Genomic DNA, 19,269 nt, shown 5'->3' with positions numbered 1-19,269 from the left:
AGTACCTTCGATTATTTACAACTGATTGTAAAACATATTTCTGGTTCGTTATAGCCATCTCTTGAGGTATAAGTACAATTAATGCCAGAATATTCCATGAAGTTCTCGGCAGAGAGAATTCGATCTTCACAGTCATACTTTAAACTGGCTTTTCATACTTCCACTGAAGCCATCGCAATATTCTTTGCGGTGGATTAAGACAAAAAAATGACATTCAGCTTCAATTTCGAAGTTTTCAAGGCGTTGACATGGCTTAGAACGTTTTTCAATTTATCTATTGAGCGGCCCACATTATAATTTTCTATGAATATTCCTATGATTAAGGTAATTATAGGGATTACAGATAAATATTGATTCAAGTAAAATGAATATAAATTCAGAAAAACCTAAGTTATATAAGAAAATAGGCTTTCACAACCGGAGTCATGATTAAAGATAGTAAGTCGTGGTCGAATGGAACCTGAAGTACGAAACGTTACGTCTGCTACCGCGGCAGACATGATCAGTCTGTTGACTGCGAGGATGAAGGTTATATCTCGAAGTTTCAGCAACGACTGATTCTCAGTGCTATTTAAATTTCAAAGGGGTAAAGGAAACACTTTGACAAGATTGTTTAACTCGATGATTTTCCACGTAAAGCCGGTAAAAAAGATTTTCCTTCAATCTTTGACTATGTGATAACGTTTCACAGAATTCCATAAAAAATGTTATATATGGAAACGTTTGGAAACAATACTTATTTGATGTTTGAGTTTGACGGTCGTGAAATTTTTTTAACTCAGTATTACGCGAAACCTAAAATTTTTGGGATAGTTGTAATTGATATTCTGTATCTCCTTTCTGAAAGGACGAACAAATTTGCTTTCTATCGATCCAAAATTCCATTCAGACAGAATGGTTTAGTCCAGTCAATGTTAGCGAATAATTTCGCCAAACATCACCGATGTTCATAAAAATTTAGGATTTAGGTTTTACTTATCCTCTACTTCAAAGTTGACTCTGTAACCGGGGTGTTGCTTCTATCCTGGAGGTGGATTCCACCTCTCTCGGAGGGCAGTGTTGCCAACTGGAATAACTATAAAGTCGCTACACATGAACAAAAATTCCGCTACACTGCTTCATATCCCGCTACGCTTGTATATCTGATGCAATCAGTTCGCGCATGTGCCCTATATAAAATTAAATACCACAGAACTTACAGTTTGTAGTTTGTGTACCGTTCAGATACCACAAAACTGAACTGTCACTAATGTCAGAAATCAGGATCATGCTAATGCGCAATTCAGTAGATGGCACCTAATTTTCTGAATTTACAGCAGTTAATTTTTGAAAAATGTCACAACCAAATATTTCTTAGCTTGAAATAATGATTTTGAAAAGTAAAAATAAATATAATTTGTTCACGTACGTAAAGTCACACTGAGCTCTTGAACGTTAATTCATGGAATCAGACAACCAATGTTGAGAAAAAGTTTGTTTTCGAGAAACTTTCTGTATTTTTTTTAATGTCCCATTCCCGTCAATTTCAACTGCGGTAGCTCTTTCGCTCGAGCTACAATCGGATGTACTATCTTCGATTTCCACTGTAATTCATAATACTCCGAGACAGTCGAGACTTTTAGTTTTAGGATATTGGAGGTTATATGGTTTATGATATGAATGAAAATATCCAAACATATTCTTCTTCTCTTTTATCATGTAATGGCCTCAGCTACTAAGACTATAACGTATTGACTGTGCATTCAATTATTCAATTGTCAGCTTTGAGTGCTGTCCACTGCCTCTTCTTCTTCCATATTTGTTTCAAAATTGATTATTTGTAGAAAATTCCGCTACTTTATCTTCAAATTCGCTACGCCGCTACCGACGAGTAAATTCCGCTACGGTAGCGGAATTCCGCTGCGGTTGGCAACTCTGTCGGAGGGTGAAACATGTATTATTGAAAATAAATCGGGGAATGGATACACTAATTCTATAAGCAACTTTTGTTTCATGAAGTTTTTTACAAAAGTCACTACTTATTCGCGAGTGAAAGTGTACTTACATTTTTCAATCAATTAACCCTAATTTTCAGACGGTGTTTCGCGAATAACTCAAAAAGTAAATATTTGATTGGAAAAAAACATTCTTGTAAAAATGTTGCTTATAAAAAATGGTGGGTTGATAGTTTATAGTGTCTAAAATCTTAATATATACGGAGTTGAAGGGTGTTCTTATACATTGTTGAAGGGGGATTCTTATACATCAAACGCTAAAATTCAATGTTTCAACGTGAAGTTACCAAAAAACAATGCATTTTTCGAGGGAAACTTTCGAAACATTTTTTGAAATGCTGGAAAAAACCTTCATTATTGTTTTTTATGAAAGAGGCTAGCATTTAATTTGAGCGAGTTATGATGGTTGGATGGAAGGGCAATTTCTGCCTTGATTCATCATGTGGAGATATTGAATTCTGCCATTTGTTAGGTTAGGTTAGTATTTCTTGTACTGAGTAACCTTTCAATAAAAGGATTTTTTTTCACCGTAGTGTGCGCTGATCAGGCCCTATCCCCCGAAGCCCCGATACATTCGGGAGGACGCGCCAGCATTATCAACCAACGACCACTCCCCACACCGTGGGATAAGTGATCATTGGGACCAAGAATCATGTGCCCTGAGCAAGCGCAGTCAGCCAAGAATGACAACCTTCTACATCTGTCCGGCTAAGATTTCGCCCTTACTGCGGCAAGCCGGTATGATTTTAAGATTTGAGGGTAGAGAGGGCATCATTCCACGAAGGACTACAATAAATCGGAACAACCATCTTGACAGAGTGATCTGGATAGAGTCTGCGGAGTTCGAAGAGAAAATCTCGATATTTTATCCGTTTTTCCTCCTCTTTTCGGACGATATTCGTATCGCCAGGAGCTAAAAACTCCACGACAAATATCGTTTTGCTCTGGTGGTCGAGAAGGACTACATCAGGCTTGTATCAGGCTCATTACCTTGTATGAGCATGAGGGTGGAGAACAAATAGTTCCACTAAATTTGGCACTTCTCGTTCCCCACAACGGATTCAATATCCCCAGGAGCGTAGGACAACACCGGTGTCTCGTCAATACCGTAAAAGTGCCGTAGATGGCAATATAACACTCTTAGGGCCGCGTTATGTCGATGGATATAGGCCGAGACCGCATATGCTGGACATGCTGATAGCAAGTGCATTAGGGTCTCGGGAGGGCGCGCCAGCATTATCAACCAGTGACCACTCCCCACACCGTGGGGTAAGTGATCATTGGGTCTGAGAATCATGTGCCCTGAGCAAGCACAGTGAGCCAAGAATGACAGATTTCTGCATCTGTGCGGCTTAGATTTCTGCCTTAGTGCGGCAAGCCGGTATGATTTTAAGATTCGAGAGTGGAGAGGGCATTTTTCTCAAAATTAAGCCAATTTAAGCCAGTCAAAATTCTGGAGCATATTACAAGTACATATAAATATTTCGAAACAGTGGTAAAGATTAATTTCAATCGGAGTATTTATTAAGGGGTTATTTTTACATAATTTATTCGCCGAGAAAAATAAACTTCAACATCATTTTAAACATAACACGCTTATCTGTGATGCTAGATTTTTCATAAAAAATCAAAGTGAACGGTTATTCAAGCACTTAAAAAAAGGTTTCATCAGTTTCCTCCCCAAGAATGCATTATTATTTGGTTACTTCACGTTGAAATTTTCAATTTTGACATCTGACGTATAAAAACCAATTTTCCAAAAAAAATACCTTGTTTGTAATGTGTCAACTGACAATGTGAGCCCACCGTTCCTTTGTTTTTTCACAAATTAGTTTTTGATAAGAACTAATGTTCTCGATGAAATACCTACTTTTTGAGTTATTCGCGAAAAACCGTCTGAAAACTTAGTTAAATTAGTAGAAAAATTGACAATTTCTCTAGCGAAAAGTATTGCCTTGCAGAAAAATTTTTATAGAACAAAGGTAGCCTAAAATTAATTTCCCGACTTATTTTCAATTACACGTTTTCCACCCCCGAAAAGGGGTGGCATCCATCCAGCGTAAAGGCAACCACCGGTCCAGGGTCATCTTTGAAGTAGAGGGTAAGTAGAATCTCAATCCAAGTTTATGTGCAAATCGGTGCCGAAATTATACAGTATCGCCATATTTCATCTTCAATGACTGGTCTATAATTTGAGTATTCGACGTCATTTGCTCGAAATCAACCCCGAACCGTCATCAAGAATTACTTTTCCAGCACCCTTATCCCCGACCAGCCCTCGTCGAGAATTCTATTCACCCCAACTATACGGTTGCGGAGAAAATTTTGCGGAAACGTACCGAAATTCCGGACGCTCCGACCTACTTACTAGTTACAGTGTTGTGCCACCCCGGATCGCGGATCCTTCGAGTTGCCCCCGTTCGCCGCCTCCGATCGCTAGTAAGCCGCCGAAGCCGCTTCCGAGGACCTCTTTGCTGCTGGAGAAAGGAGAGAAAAGGGCGGAAGTGTCGCTGGAGTCGTTGCCACTTGGAAATAACGTTGGGGTTAGTTGATTTTTTTTTTATGCATTCGCGTCTCCCTGTTATTTATTTCACTATTTTATTTTCTACAGAGTAAGTTTTTTAAATATATGAACATTCAGTTTGTGCTCTAAACAGCTTGGAATTGAAATATATATCGTTCACGGGACGGCTACATATCGTAGTAGATAGACTTAATCTGTGCATGGCTCAGAATGGAAGATTGTTTGAAAAACTGCTGTGAATTTATGTTTTTTCAAATTGTTTCTTACTCTTTGTCAGACATTTTTGAATAGTCCAAGTTTCTTGCTGTTTTGGATATTTAACCTTCCAGAATCTGATCTCCGTGTCAAACACTTGTGAAATATTTTCTTCAATGGCCGTATAGCTCTAGCAGCTAAGGCCATGATGAAAAATAAGAAGATATCTTCTTCGAATGTTTAAAACTTTGTCTGGAAATAGGAACAGTCATATAAAGAAAACATCTGATTTTATTGAAGAACTTATTGGATTACAAATTTGAAACCGAGATATTCTTGGGAGTTTGAATATTGTTAGCTTTTCTACCAATGTTTCGCTTGATAAAACCTCAAGAACTGTAAAACGAAATCGGAAAAATAGAACGAAATTAAATGTGGCTTCCAGATAGCTTCTTGTAGGTTCTGAAGTTGTGTGTAGGTAAAAGTTTTTTCAGTTCAAAGAGATTTTTCACCAACAAGAATTTGGAATAGCTTATCAGAATGGTCCAAAGTTTGGTGGAGATATGTTGTCGATATACGAATAGGTATCCAACGGGAACATAACCCAGATAACAACAACTCCTTTTTGAAGTGCATAATCAACTTTCTTTTCTTAATATGAATTATACCAATCGATAAATACTCCTAATTCGAGTATTTATGGAAAGAAAACTCGGAATACTGATAAATATCCCCACTATAAATATAATTATCACGATAGTGTTAAAGAGGTATGTTTTAATGATGGAGCTAAAATAGAGTGGAAGAGGGACTAAATATATTTAGTCCCTCTTCCCTAGTCCCTAATAATATATATTATTAAAAGTATTTTGTAAGGAAAAGGTGTGTTCAGGATAGTTTGTAAAAAATCTCCCAATGAAATTGGTTAATAATATACTCATTATTGAATCATCGCAAACCCAACAACAGCTCACGTATCTGGCAACTGACGTTGTACCTTATTATATTTATATTTATTCATTTAAATATGTTTCATACATCACTGTCTGAAAAATGAGGACAAATCGGATACATATATAAAAACAACTTTTTATAATTACTAATATAGGGTCTTCCACTGGGGAATTCCGAACTTTGACAGTCGATTTCGCGTCGCTCACAAGAACTCAGCCTTAGGACCTAAGACCTTAGGCCTAGGCCCATAGACATTGACGTGTGTTTGTTGAATTGGCTCTGGGGCAGATGGCAACTGTTCCTAATTTTCATAGAAAAATAATATTCAGAGATGAGGCCCATTTCTGGTTGAATGGGTTGAATTTGGGACGATATCAATCCACATGAAATCGAAGAGCGTCCAATGCATTTCGAAAAAGTCACTCTTTGTGGTGTATTTTGGGCTGGCGGTGTCATCGGTCCATATTTCTTTGAGAATGACATTGGCCAGGCCAACTTTTTTTGGCTTGATTTGGATGATCTGGAAACCAACGGCATGTGATGTCAACAGTACGGCGCTGCGTGCCACACAGCTCATGCCACATTGGATATTCTGCACAAGCGATTTGAGAGCATGGTCATCTCACGTGGAGGTGATGTGAACTGGCCACCGAAATCGTGCGATTTGATCCTGTTAGACTTTTTCTTGTAGGATTTTCTTAGGTAGCAGGTGTATGCGAATAATCCACAAACCACATCGGTCCTCAAAGCCTCGAAGCCAGATGTATGCTCCAGAGTCATGGAATATTGCGGACGTTTCGGATGCGCTTCACCCAGAAAAGCCGTGGCGGACGTTTAAACGATGTTATGTTCCACTCATAATGGCATCAAAGCAATAAAAATTTCTCTGATATCTCACACACCCTTTGTTTTATTTAAATTCAAAGATAGGAAGCGCTTAATGAAAGACCCTGTATTCGAGAATACGGTTGAAAAAACAAATGGGTTCATTTATGAAATACCTTGTTACTGTGAAAAAAGTTATATAGGTGATAACACCCCTTGACGTAATAAAAAAAGAACATCGTGAATATATCTAGAGAGAAGACATAACAGGACATGAATAACGGAGTATATTCTGCTATAAATTCTTGATCACGCAATAAAATGGAGTGAAACAAAAATTGTTGCGCCAAAGAACCTCACAAAAAAATGAGAAAACTCAAATAATCCGCATGAATTCATTCAGTGGATAAAAGTATATTTTAAATAGCTCTATGAAAATGGATCGTACCTGGTTATCATTGCTGAGATAGGTTAGGTTAGGTCGAAAGTGATTGCGGTGTATTCGACCCTCCACCGCAATCCGCAAGGGTTTATTATGGCTCACACCTATTCATACTTGATCAAATAAACTCAGCTTCTTAACGAAGCTGATCTGTTTGTATGGTGAGTGGTCTTTCAGGTCATATGGTAAGAGTACGGCTCTGCCGAACTCTAAAAACCTGATTCGGTCCCCAGCGGAGCTCTGCTGTTTCATCGTTAATGAGGTAGTCGGATAGTGAAGGTGCAAGATTCCCACCTTGATACCCGCGAAAACCTTCCCATATGAGGGTTTTTGCACGTCAGCTACACCTGGCGATGCCTTAGATTCAGCCGTGCAGGGCTTTTCGCCTCTGGTTTTGGTGAATCATCACTTGAGTGCAAACGTTTGCTAACCTGCTCATGGGGGGGTTTGCTTCTCCACCTGAGACAGATTCTGCGTACGCCGCTAAGAATTTGGTGCAAGGTGGTTTCATAAGGTACCCCGCTCTCGAGGAGGCGACTCGTCGTTTCCTGGCTGCACCACCAAATCTTTTTTTTTGTTCAGTTACTGGATTAGGAATTGGAGAGTTGAGAAGCTCTCGCTCCTGATCTAAATTTCCAGGGAATTAGAATGAAAAATGTCAGATCCATATGAAAAAAATATCAATTGGCTGGGGAAGTTGTATGATGAGGTGCCTACAGACGAGGAAGACATTGAGAAATCTGAGGATTCCGATGCAGATGAAAGAACATGCGAGCACAGCGATCACGAAACCGATTCAGAGCAGGAGATTACTCCGTTAGACGAAAATGAAATTCCTGCGCAGAGCATTTCACGTGGTAAAAGGGCTCACTTATATTATGAAGCCAAAGATGTGTTTAAATGGAATAAAATGTGTCCTCCAAAAAACGTGAGAACTAGGCAGCACAATATTAAACTGCCAGGAGTAATCGGCGATGCAAAAAATGCTTCTACGGAGAAACAGTGTTGGGACTTATTTTTTGACGCAGCTATAACCATGAACATTGTAGAGTGCACTAACATATATATCGAAACGATTTCCAACCGTTACCAAGACAGCTCTGATGTAAGACCAATTACAATAACTGAGCTGAAAGCCTTGTTTGGTCTACTCTATCTGATCGGAGTATACCATAGCGGCCGAACATCTATTTTTGAGTTCTGGGCAACTGATGAAACTGGAATAGACATTTTTCCCGCTACAATGGCTTTGAGAAGATTTCGATTCTTGATAGGATGCCTACGATTCGACAACAAACATACCAGGGAGGAACGTAAACGAGAAGATAATATCGCCCCCATTAGATACGCCATTGTTAAAAATTTTCAGGAATGTTATTTCATTGGGCAATATTCCACCATCGATGAAATGTTGCTAGCTTTTCGAGGTCGTTGCAGCTTCAGGATGTACATTCCCAACAAGCCTGCCCGTTTTACACTCTGAACCTAGAAATTTATGCAGGTAAGCAGCCAGAAGGTCCGTACAGAGTGAGCAACGCAGCCTATGATGTAGTTGAAAGAATTGTTAAACCGACTACGAAATCAAACCGAAACATTACCATGGACAATTGGTTCACTTCGGTGGAATGTGCTGGAAATTTACTAGTGACCCATAAATTGACGGTTGTTGGTACTATGCGGAAAAATAAGCGGCAAATACCAAAAGAATTTCTATTCCAAGACCAGAGAAGTCAAGTATGTTTGGGTTTACTGAAAATATGACCATTGTTTCCTATAAATCAAAAAAAAACAAACATGTTATTATTCTGTCTACGATGCACGTAGACGATGCACGATGACGACTCCATCGATGCAAACACTGGTGAAGATAATAAACCGGAAATTATCACTTTCTATACTACGACAAAATGTGGTGTTGATGTAGTGGATCAACTTTGTGCCAAATATATTGTTGCCAGAAACACCAAGAGATGGCCGATGCGATGGTTATTTTTTACAATTTATTGAACGTGTCTCCGATTAACGCTTTTGTTATAAAAAGAAGTAAAGATCCCTCATCACCGTCAGGAAAACAGGTAAGGATATTCCTAAAACAGCTGGAATTCAATTGGTGATGGAGCACATGAAAGAAAGAGTTACATCTTCGCATTTGACGAGAGAAATACGATACAAGGCTGCAAAAATTAGGGGTGTCCAGGTACCGGAACCAGTAGCTGTCGAGGGTAATAAAAGAGGTCGTTGTAGCTTCTGTAAAGATCGCAAAACGCGTTTTCAATGCAAAATTTGTAAAAAATATATTTGTTTAGAACATTCCAGATATATATATCATGTGTGTGCTGACGAAATTCAAAACGTTTATTTTCTACAGGGTATTTAACATTTATGGACCAAAAAACATATATCTGTTATTCATTAATATTGTAGTTCTTTTCCAAAATTAAAACATTGGTTTTTTGTCAAAAATGTTATTATGTTATGTTATTATGTTATTATGCATAATAAATATTTTCAATTAAAAATATAGGTATACAGTTTTCCTTCTGAGTCTGTAAGATCCGAGCCGTTCCTTTATGTATTAAAATTGCACCCGTGCACTGAAGGGTTAATTACGGAGTTACTTTTTGGGGTGATCCCAAAAAAACAAGAAAAAAAAACCTATGAGTCCATTTTTATATCTGCTCTTTCCAGCATTGATCAAAATAATGTTATTGCATCGATTTATCAACTGTTTCATCGACAAGAATTGAAAATAATTTCGATAGAAACCAAGTAGCCAAAACCTATATTTTCTCTACACTCATAGTTGGACCAATTTTTGTGTGTCCTCATTTACAGAATGTTCTAGTCAAAAAATCTGATAAGAAAGTGATTCTTAGTTTTTGTTATCCCTGTATGGAGAGAATATTTGCTTGAAATGTTTTTATTCAGTTTCATCGTCTTGAATTAACCAATTTTGTGACATACATTCCACCATAACTTTCAAACCGCTCGATATAAACCTCAAATCAATATTGAAATGAACAAAATCCGGGCTAGTAGACCGTGGTCGAATGTAACTCAAAGTCCCAACCGTTTCGACTGCTACTGTGGCAGACATCATCAGGGGTATGTTCCTTAAGTGCGATGACGAAAGTCCGAATTCTCAGTATCTCGAAGTAGGAATCGTTGCTGAGATGATGTCTGCCGCAGTAGCATACGAAATCTTTGGTATTTCAGGTTCCAGTCGACCACGACCTTACTAGCTCTGATTTTGTTCTCTTGAATCCGGTCGTGAAAGCCTTTGTTCTTACACAAATTATTATTTTTCAGAACAATTATTTCAGAGGATATCATTCGAGTGAAAATAAATGGAGTGTTTGTTTGAAAAATAAAACAAGATCAGCATTTATTTGAGATTTTTTTTTATTTCTAATAGAAAGATCATTTTTGAAACAATCTGTACAGTTAAAAAATCACACGCTAAATGTTGAGTTGATAGAGATGTGAATGAATTCCGTCCGACTAGTCGTTTCAAATGTAATTGTAAAACCTACAGAGGGTTAATTTGGGGCTGGTTGCAGCAGTAAATAAGTTCGAAACGCCTTGTTTAGTGGAACGCCAGATGCATCTTATTGATTGGTTGCGTTCGCCCCGATGAATCTAATTATGTTCGAGACAAATTGCATTCGAGATGGATGAAATCACAGTATTCACATGATATGTAAAGTTTGAGTTTGGGAAGGATGCCAGCGGCATTGAGAGTAAGAGATAAGTTTGAAGGAGGCAAATCAAACGAATGTGAAGTTTCAATTAAATTTGAAGTACAATATTGTTTTAAATCAAATATTCGAGTTTCTTCGTGGAGATCTCTTGAATGGTAAGAGACAGAGAGTCGCTTGAGTTTTGGCACAATTATCTTATCTGTCCAAAATATAATTGGTTGTATCTTCTTAAATGCAGATACATACAGTACCTACTCAAAAGACATTATAGGTTGTAATCTAGTGTCAATCAGTAATAGAAAATCGGTGTTGTTACGAGTTCAGTCTAAGTCTCACTTATACAGTTTACTGTGAGATTTTTACTACGAAAGGTTTTCAAAACTACAACACGGAAAGAAATGACATTAATCCCTAATTACAACCCTTTCATATTCTCAACATCAGATCTAATCTATATTTCATCAGTTCGGACTTCCATTGTCTAATATCTAATATAATATAAATTGATTTGATAACCCTGCAAAAAATCAAAAAGAGCAGGATCAACTGATCAGTTTCGACGTGGAAAGCCTCTACACCAACGTTCCTGTCGAAGAAGCACTTTAAATCATACAGAAGAAGCTATCCGAAGATGAGGACCTGTAAGATAGAGCAAACTTACCGATACAAGTAATCATGGAATTACTAGGATGCTGTGTACGAAACTGCTACTTCCAACTGAAGGACGAATTCTTTACGCAATATGAGGGACTGCCAATGGGATCGTCACTTTCACCTGTTATAGTCAATTTATATATGGAGTGGTTTGAAACTTTGGCCATTGAAGAAGCCCACAAGAAGCCCCGAGTCTGGTTGAGATACGTAGACGACACCTTCATAATATGGAACCATCGGAATGCAGAAGGCCCTCCATCACTTTCACAATGGAGAAGGAAATCCACAACGAATTGCCGTTCTTAGACGTATTGGTGAAGAGGACCGACACTAAATGGGAAACATCTGTATATCGAAAACCCACTCACACAGGACAGTATCTGAACCAGAAATCCACCATCAATCGACTAAGAGAGGAATCATCAAGACTCTACTGGACCGTGCTTTTGGGCTCTGTAATACAAAGGAAGGTCTCAAAAAGGAACTAGGCATCATCAAAAATGAATTTCAACGGAATGGTTACTCCAAAGTGATGGTAGAACAGTCCTTAGCTAGAAGACAGCAAGAACTCCACAAGGAAGAGAAGCCGCCACAACCAGTACTTGTACTCCCCTACATCAGAGGATTATCGGAAAAGATAAGACGGATTGGGTCCAAGTATAACATCAGGAACTGCTTCAGATCTGGGAACACTATCCGTAGCAGCCTCACGAAAACCAGGCCACCAAACGGGGACTGCGATTTCAAGAATTGCATTTACCGGATACCCTGCGAGTGCGGAGAATCATACATCGGTGAAACTAAGAGGCCATTAAAAGTTCGCATTGCTGAGCACAAGAAACACACACAGCGAAGAGAAACCAGCAAATCCGGAATAGCAGAGCATATTTGGACTCATCAACACAACATCAAGTGGGCTCAAGCTGAAATCATCCAAAAAAAGGAACACTGGTTTAGGCGAAAATTCAAAGAAGTCGCGTATATGTTGTCCAACAACGCATATAGTCATGCTATCGTATAGATACGTAACATATGGAAACCTCTAATCAAGCGAAAAACAACCAACTCCCGCCAAACGGTCATCTCCAGCCAAAACCAATGAAGCGGAAAGAGGGAAGAGGGTATAGGTGAAAGCACTCGAATGACCTATACATAGTCAGATCTCGGAGGAATAAGTCCAGTTATCACCCGAAGACGATTGTGGATACTAACAATCGAAACGTTGTGACATAACTTGGTTTGAAATCTTTTAATTTTTATTATTTTTTCATTTTTTGTTGTTAATATTTTTTATTTTTCAATTTTTTAGCTTTTATTAATATTTCAATTTTTATTTGTTTGGTTGTTGTATTAATATTTTTAATTTTTAAATTTTTCAGCTTTCATTAATATTTCAATTTTTATTTGTTGCTGGAATAAACATTATTTTCCTGACTTTTCAGAAACCATTCCACAGAGCAAGCGCTCAAACAATTAATTGTTGGATTATGGGTACGCTAAACAGATGCGGAATTTACCTGTATTTGTAAACGTTCATGAAAGTGTTATAAGGACCCCGCTCCATCAGAAACGACAATTGAACGCTGGTTTACTGACTTAAAACGTGTTCGTATAATGATACAGAACGCAGTGGACGTCCAAATGAGGAAGTAACACTAGGAAACATAACAAATTCCACAAAATCGTATTGAATGATCGAAAAGTAAAGAGTGCTTGAGTTATCTGACACTATAAAGATAATAAAAGATCGTGTTGTCTTTACATTACATAAGTATTTGACTATGAGAAAGCTCTGTTCGAAGTGAATGCCGCGCGAGCTCACTGTTGATCAAAAACAAGAACGTCTTGATAATGCTTAGCAGTGTTTGGCCACCTTTAAACATAACAAACCGGAATTTTTGCGTCGATATGTGACAATGGATGAAACATGGATCCATCACTTCACTCCGAAATCAAAACGATTGTTATCTGAGTGGAGAGCAACCGGTGAACTTCGTCCAAGTACGCGAAAGCACAAGAATCGGCTCGAAATGTTGTGGTTTTGGTATTGTGGGATGTGAATATTATACATATAGCGTGTTTGGAGCATTTGAAAGCCGGAATTGCAAAGAAACGACCGCATATGACAAAAAATGGTTTCATCAAGATAATGCACCGTATCACTGTGAATCAAAACAATGGCAAAACTACGTGAATTGAACTTCGAATTGCTTCCACATCCACCGTATTCGCCAGATTTGGCCCCCAGCGACTACTGGCTGTTCACCGAATGAAGAGGTAAAAAAATTGTTTCATCAAGACAATGCACCGCATTCCAATATTTTCCAGCCACTGTCTTTCAACATCCACATGACGATGACTCACAATGATGATAATTACAGTTGCTAGTTTGAGAGGACAGTACATGAGCGGTGCATTCAGTCAGCCATTGGAAAAGAGTAGGGTAATGTTTGCTAGTGGGGAGCTTTTAATTCCTGAAAACACTGCGGAAGTGCAAATAACGTCATGCCTTATATTTCGAAACTATCTGATTGTGGACATCAAGGCTTCTGAAAGTATGCCAAAGTGAACATTGAAATTACATCAAAGATAGGAACAAGATCAAAATTGGTGACCACCGCGTAGTACGGAACAAACCAAAGAATCACATAATAAATGATGCAAACTCAAATAATTAACATTCATTGTTATATTTGGTGATAACTGGCACATCAAGTAGTTCTTCAGAAATAGATCTTGCTTGGTTCCCCATCTTGAGGAAAGATATACCAGGGAGCGAAATGGCAACAAACGATGTCAGAGACACCTGCATCGATTGTTTGAATAGTCAATCAACAACATTGACATATATAATTTTCGAAATTTTCTTTGGCATCTTTCGAAGGAATTTGGAAAATCAAGCAACTTTCTGGGAAAAAACTCCGTCTGAAGGCAGAGCCAGATTTAGGTGTTCGAAACATTGATGTAACTACCCTATTAAATTCTTAGATTTGTTTTCGGTAGGCTAAATTAATGAATACGACTAGTTACTGATAAATAAAATACTTTCCATAAAGAAAAATATATTGATCTCACTAAATAATTAATCGTTTTTAAATAAATTGAAACACTACTTAAAACAATCACTTTTTGTAAATCCACTTTATAATATTGAAGATGTTTTTTCCATATATGGACTTGATATTTAGTACTGTCTATTTAGCGTACTATCTTACATAAAGCCTATTTTCTAGGAAGATCTTATTTTTACACTATTCACTACTCCTATTTCTACATAGCTTTACAAATTTTATATACATTTTTTTATCTCTACACCTCAGTCTTGACGTACCTACACAATTATGTTGTGATTCCTCACCGCTCATAGGATCTTTCATATAAAGAAATTTCATTAGAGCATCCCTTGTTAAGATACAGCCCCTTGAAGGGGGTACATAAAATTTGTATAACAATTTTTTTCACAAGCACTAAAAAATTACAATATTGAAATTAACCTGACGTTTTGTACTAAGACACTTAGCCTGAAATTTATTTGGTTTACCCCATGGTTGTAAGGGGTGGAAAACGCAACCCCTAAAATTTATTTCCAATGTAACTTTTTGTCTTATTATTCGTTTACCATTTAAAATTTTATTTCCGATAGCCTGTTTCATTTCAAACAAAAAATGTCTCTTGGGTTTTTTGCCCAAAATAAACCAGTACGAACAACTACAGAGATACATCGTCATAAATGCGAAAATAGGTCGCTATTAGCGATAGTGACAATTAAATTGGTATGACGCTGTCAGTTTGTGAAGTTTCGAAATTGAATTAATACTAATTGTGAGTTGTTGTTCTGTTCTTAATTTGTTACTTTAATAATTCACTTTTTATTAAAATGGCATACACAAATGAGGAAATAGCTAATATGCATTATGTTTACGGTCTGTCGCAGGGGAATGGGTTAGAAGCTTATAAAAGATATGCTGAAATGTATCCTCAACGGCAGCATCCTTCACATAGAATATTTGCTCGACTTCATCAACGATTACAAGAATATGGTTCATTCGACAAAAGAACGCAGGATTGTGGTCGTCATCGATAAGTGGAAGCAGTACTTAATTTGATTGAAAAACAACCTACTACCAGTACTAGAAAGATTGCTTTCCAGCTGAATGTTGTGCATATGACAGTATTTCGAATTTTAAAGGAACAACTCTTATACCCGTACCATCTGCAACGAGTTAGGCACTGTTACCGCGATACTTTCCGAGCCGTCTTAAATTTTGCAATTGAATGCTGGAAATGATTAGAAGAAATTGTGACTGTCATGAAGACGATAGAATTCACAGACAAATGTAGTTTTTCTTGGGATAAGATTATTAATTTTCATAATTACTACATATGGGCTGATGAAAACCCTCACGCTATTGTCGAAATTAAGCATCAAGAAAAGTTTTCTCTTAACGTGTGGCTCGGAGTTATTGGGGATGATTTAATTGGGCCTCATTTTCTACCTCCTCGATTAAATGGTGAGGCATACGTTCAATTTTTAAGAGAAGTGCATCCAGTACTGCTGGAGGAAGTTCCTTTGGGCGTCAGAAGCGATATGTTTTTTATGCATGATGGGGTTCCCGCCCATTTTAGTCAAGTAACACGTCAGCATTCAACTGAAACATATGCAAATGAGTGGATAGGTCGAAGAGGACCACAGAACTGGCCCGCTCGATCCCCGGATGGCAATCCTCTCGAATTCTCTATTTGGGGCCATTTACAGCATTTGGTTTATCGTACTCCTGTTCGCGATGTAGAGGACTTAAGAAACCGCATCATCGATGCGTGCAGGGTAATCAGAGAGACTCCAGGAATATTTGAGCGAATACGTGGCTCAATGCGCTGACGTCTAGACACATGCGTAATGTCTGAAGTTAGACATATTGAACATTTACTATGATTTCAACATGTGTGTTTTGTTATTAATAAATTAGTTTTGTTTATTACCCTTTAATCGTTTAATGCAGGTACTAACTACAACATAACAATAAATCCAGTTCGCATTTATGACGATGTGTCTCTGTAGTTGTTTGTAAAATATTTTTTTGTTTAGAATGAAACGGAAATAAATTTTTAAATGGTAAACAAATAATAAGACAAAAAGTTACATTGGAAATAAATTTTAGGGGTTGCTTTTTTTCCACCCCTCACAACCATGGGGTAAACCAAACAAATTACTGGCTGAGTGTCTTTTTGGTAGTACAAAACGTCAGGTTAATTTCAATATTGTTACTTTTTTAGTGCTTGTGAAAAAAATTGTTATACAAATTTTTTGTACCCCGTTTAAGGGGCTGTATCTTAACAAGGGATGCTCCAATGAAGTTTCTTTATATGAAAGATCCTATCTTTTTTCGATGAGGAATCACCTCCTTAAATGTTTTACACTTATTGAGTTTCACCCTGTATATTCCTCAATATCTCTTGCCAAATCCAAATTCCCATTTATTGATTAGAAATATGAGTTGCCAATCTTCATAATCCTAAAATGAAACGTATGAACAGAGTCCATCAATGTGATACCAACCTATCAAATCCAGTTATACGTCTGTATGGGAAACTGAGGAATTTGCTGAAAATGCTCTACGTGCCATATTCAACATTGTAACTTTAAAGTGCACCTCACTTTGCTGCAGAATCCTCGGTTTATGTCAAAATATTTTCGCTTGCATAAAGGAACAGTCGTTGTCAGCTATTTCCGGAATTTCTATAAAATCTCCTTGTTGAGCTCCTTTCGGATTCACACGTGTCTTCGTACGTGTGCGAGCGTTGAATTTTGTAATCCTCACCGTTATTCCAATTGAAATAATGCAGAGCTTGTACGTTGAAACAGGAATATCGTCTCTACCCAGATTAATTTGTTTAATTGTATAAGGTGTGGATTATTTTGAAACTCTGCTACATATCAATAAACATTAATATGCAACGAATGTTCTAGATTGAGCTCCACAATGTCATTGTAAACAGTATCATTGTATTCACCTATTCATCAATCCATTTAGTTATTTATCCGTCTATTCATGGATACATTTAATCAACCATCCATTTATGTATGTATCTATCTATATACACCTATGCTATCCATCTGTCAATCTTTCTCTCTATCATCTATTTAATTGCCAATATCTATCTATCTATCCTTACATCCATTTTTCCCTAGCCGCTTTCTGTGCTATTCTGCGGTACCGTCGTTAGAGGGATAGCTGGCATTCGGCTCGTCCGGGGACTCCCAGCACGGTGAGTGCAAGTCCTGTATGCCACGGTAAAACCCCTCCTTCTCTCGCCTGCTAACTCACATTGTACTCTGCAATTGGTCTTACTGTTCCAAATTTTCCATTTCTTCTATCTGTCCTCCTTTCATTTGGTTTCTATGATATCTCTTATGATTTTGCATGCCACATTCCATGATGTTTTTCTTGAGATGAGGGACGTCATCATGCTTGTTGCAAAAAAGATAGTTTCGGCATCATTTCTCTGGTATTCTATTCGCTTTCCTCTCCATCCGATGCATGAGAAGAGGGTGTGCTCCACATCATTAATGTTTTCGTAGTTGTGCACTTGTCAGAATCTGTTTTCCGACGTTTGTGTACGTATTTCTAAAAAACATACATGCCCTGAGAGAGCTTGTGTCAGTAAATAATCTGTTTCGAAATATTTTCTATTCAACCACTATTTAGATATTTGGAATAAAAAGTTTAGTCCAGCGTCCATATACTGCATTATGTAGTTTGCCATCTCGTCATCAGATTTTCTCTAGCAAGTTGTTTCGATGTACCATGGTATGTTTCAGTTCTTTCTTCTACTAACAGTTCTATCGGGGGAAACCTTACTATGACGGCAACACCATCTGTGGATGTGGTTTGGTAAGAACTACACACCTTGAATAATGCTGTTCTTTGGATTCTTGCAAGTTTTAGCGCCAGCTTTTTGTTTTCATCTACGATTTCCACGCCGGGGCACCGTCTAGCAACTTTGAATTGCTAAAAGAGTTTGGTAAAAGACAGAAGAGAACGGTCATTGTCTTTTCTGCTTTCTCAACGGTTTTATTGATGTGTCCGCATATTCCCATAGTCTACCCATATTCCTAGATATATCACAGCCCTGTTTGGTGTTAGCAACGTGTTTTCAACATTGAAGTAGATGGGAAATATTTTCCTCTTCGCTGTCAATAGTACTGCTTCTGGTGGGCTGATAGAAGCATGTCTTCTTGCCTCCAATTAGCTACCCTTTGTATTCCTGTGTTTGCTGTGCTCATCAGTGTACTCTCGTTTTTCGCGGTGACAAATTATCTCTGGTCTGGATTCCTGGCCATACTGGTCTTTAAGGCAATGAGGCTGCTGACTACCTTGCAAAGGAGGGTGCCGCTAGCAGCTGCATCGGATCAGAACCTGTCATTGGTATCGCTTTAGGCTTTGCCAAACGAACATTGAACACTTGGATGGCAAGAAGATTCACGGACTTTTGGCAAAATCTTCCAGGATTGGTTCACTCCAAAGAGTTCATTCACCCTTCGAAGTTCGAAACCAAACAGTTGTCAGACTACAGTAAGGGTGAACTACGATGTCTAACAGACTTTTGACAGGTCATGTCATCTGAATCATCATATGCAGAGACTCGGACTATCGGAAGACAGTGTGTGTCGCGTCTGTTTGAAAAATGATAAAACAGCAGATCACATACTTTGTGCCTGCCCCGCTGCGGACCGAATCAGGTTTTCAGAGTTTGGCAGAGCCGCAACTTACCATCTGACCTGATAGATCACTAACCATATGGAATAATCGGAATCGAATTCGCTAATTTAACTTAACCTAACCATAGCCACATCGTCAGCAAATCCGTAGGAGATCGTTCCATAGGACGTATCACAGAGTTGGGCTCAGTACAGAACTTTTTGGAATCCCGCTATTTAATTGCACCTCCTGCGTTTCACCTTCCGCTTCTACAACAATT

The 19,269-nt window shown here is 38.1% G+C and overlaps 1 protein-coding gene across 1 annotated transcript in view; it reads left to right on the top strand.

Annotated features, from left to right (window-relative positions):
- Liprin-beta (liprin-beta 1) overlaps positions 1 to 19,269 on the top strand; it is a 147,190-nt gene that overhangs the window by 8,999 nt on the left and 118,922 nt on the right. Inside the window, exon 2 of the mRNA XM_074181558.1 lies at positions 4,251 to 4,537. Within this exon, the coding sequence (XP_074037659.1) occupies positions 4,251 to 4,537 (287 nt within the window). The remainder of the gene's footprint in view (positions 1 to 4,250; positions 4,538 to 19,269) is intronic.

Source organism: Leptinotarsa decemlineata, unplaced genomic scaffold (assembly GCF_025532065.1).
Source record: "Leptinotarsa decemlineata unplaced genomic scaffold, Ldec_3_MD MMD2_tig00026314_RagTag_RagTag, whole genome shotgun sequence".
NCBI lineage: Eukaryota > Metazoa > Arthropoda > Insecta > Coleoptera > Chrysomelidae > Leptinotarsa > Leptinotarsa decemlineata.
Note: the sequence above shows the minus strand (reverse complement) of the source record. Positions and strands in the feature narration are given on the sequence as shown.